We start from the raw sequence: 435 nt of genomic DNA on the forward strand, positions 1-435 counted from the left end.
AAATAACAGCAATAATAGAAGAAAACCACTACGTCCTTTACCTGTTCGTAGTCGAGCCTCGAGGTGAGAGTGAAGACGCCCGTTTGAGGGTTGAGGGAGAAGACGTCGTTTCCCCAGTCGGAGATGACGGTGTAGGAGACCTGGCCGTTGGTGCCTTCGTCCGCGTCCCAAGCCGTCACCTGCCCCACCTGTGCCACGGGAGGAGAGAGAGGAAGGTCAGTTACTGTGTGCTTTGCCTTGTTGGATGTGTTGCTTCACCTTTTGTTTTTGTTTTGTTTTGTTTTTAACTTTGTAATGTGGTTTGTTTTGAGTTCGTTTTTTTATTGATTGCTGTGTGTTTTTAGCACTGTTTAATGTGTTTTTTACTTGTTACATGGTTTGTTTTAAGGTTAGAGTGTATTTATTTTTTCTAATCCAGCTGCATAATATGTGGAA

General features: G+C 43.4%; 1 protein-coding gene across 1 annotated transcript in view; it reads right to left on the bottom strand.

Moving 5' to 3' along the window:
• LOC119591767 (cadherin-related tumor suppressor-like) overlaps positions 1-435 on the bottom strand; it is a gene marked incomplete at its 3' end in the record, with an annotated part of 104,813 nt that overhangs the window by 88,663 nt on the left and 15,715 nt on the right. The window contains 1 exon segment of the mRNA XM_037940514.1: positions 42-188. Within this exon segment, the coding sequence (XP_037796442.1) occupies positions 42-188 (147 nt within the window).

Source organism: Penaeus monodon, chromosome 29 (genome assembly GCF_015228065.2).
Source record: "Penaeus monodon isolate SGIC_2016 chromosome 29, NSTDA_Pmon_1, whole genome shotgun sequence".
NCBI classification, from domain to species: domain Eukaryota; kingdom Metazoa; phylum Arthropoda; class Malacostraca; order Decapoda; family Penaeidae; genus Penaeus; species Penaeus monodon.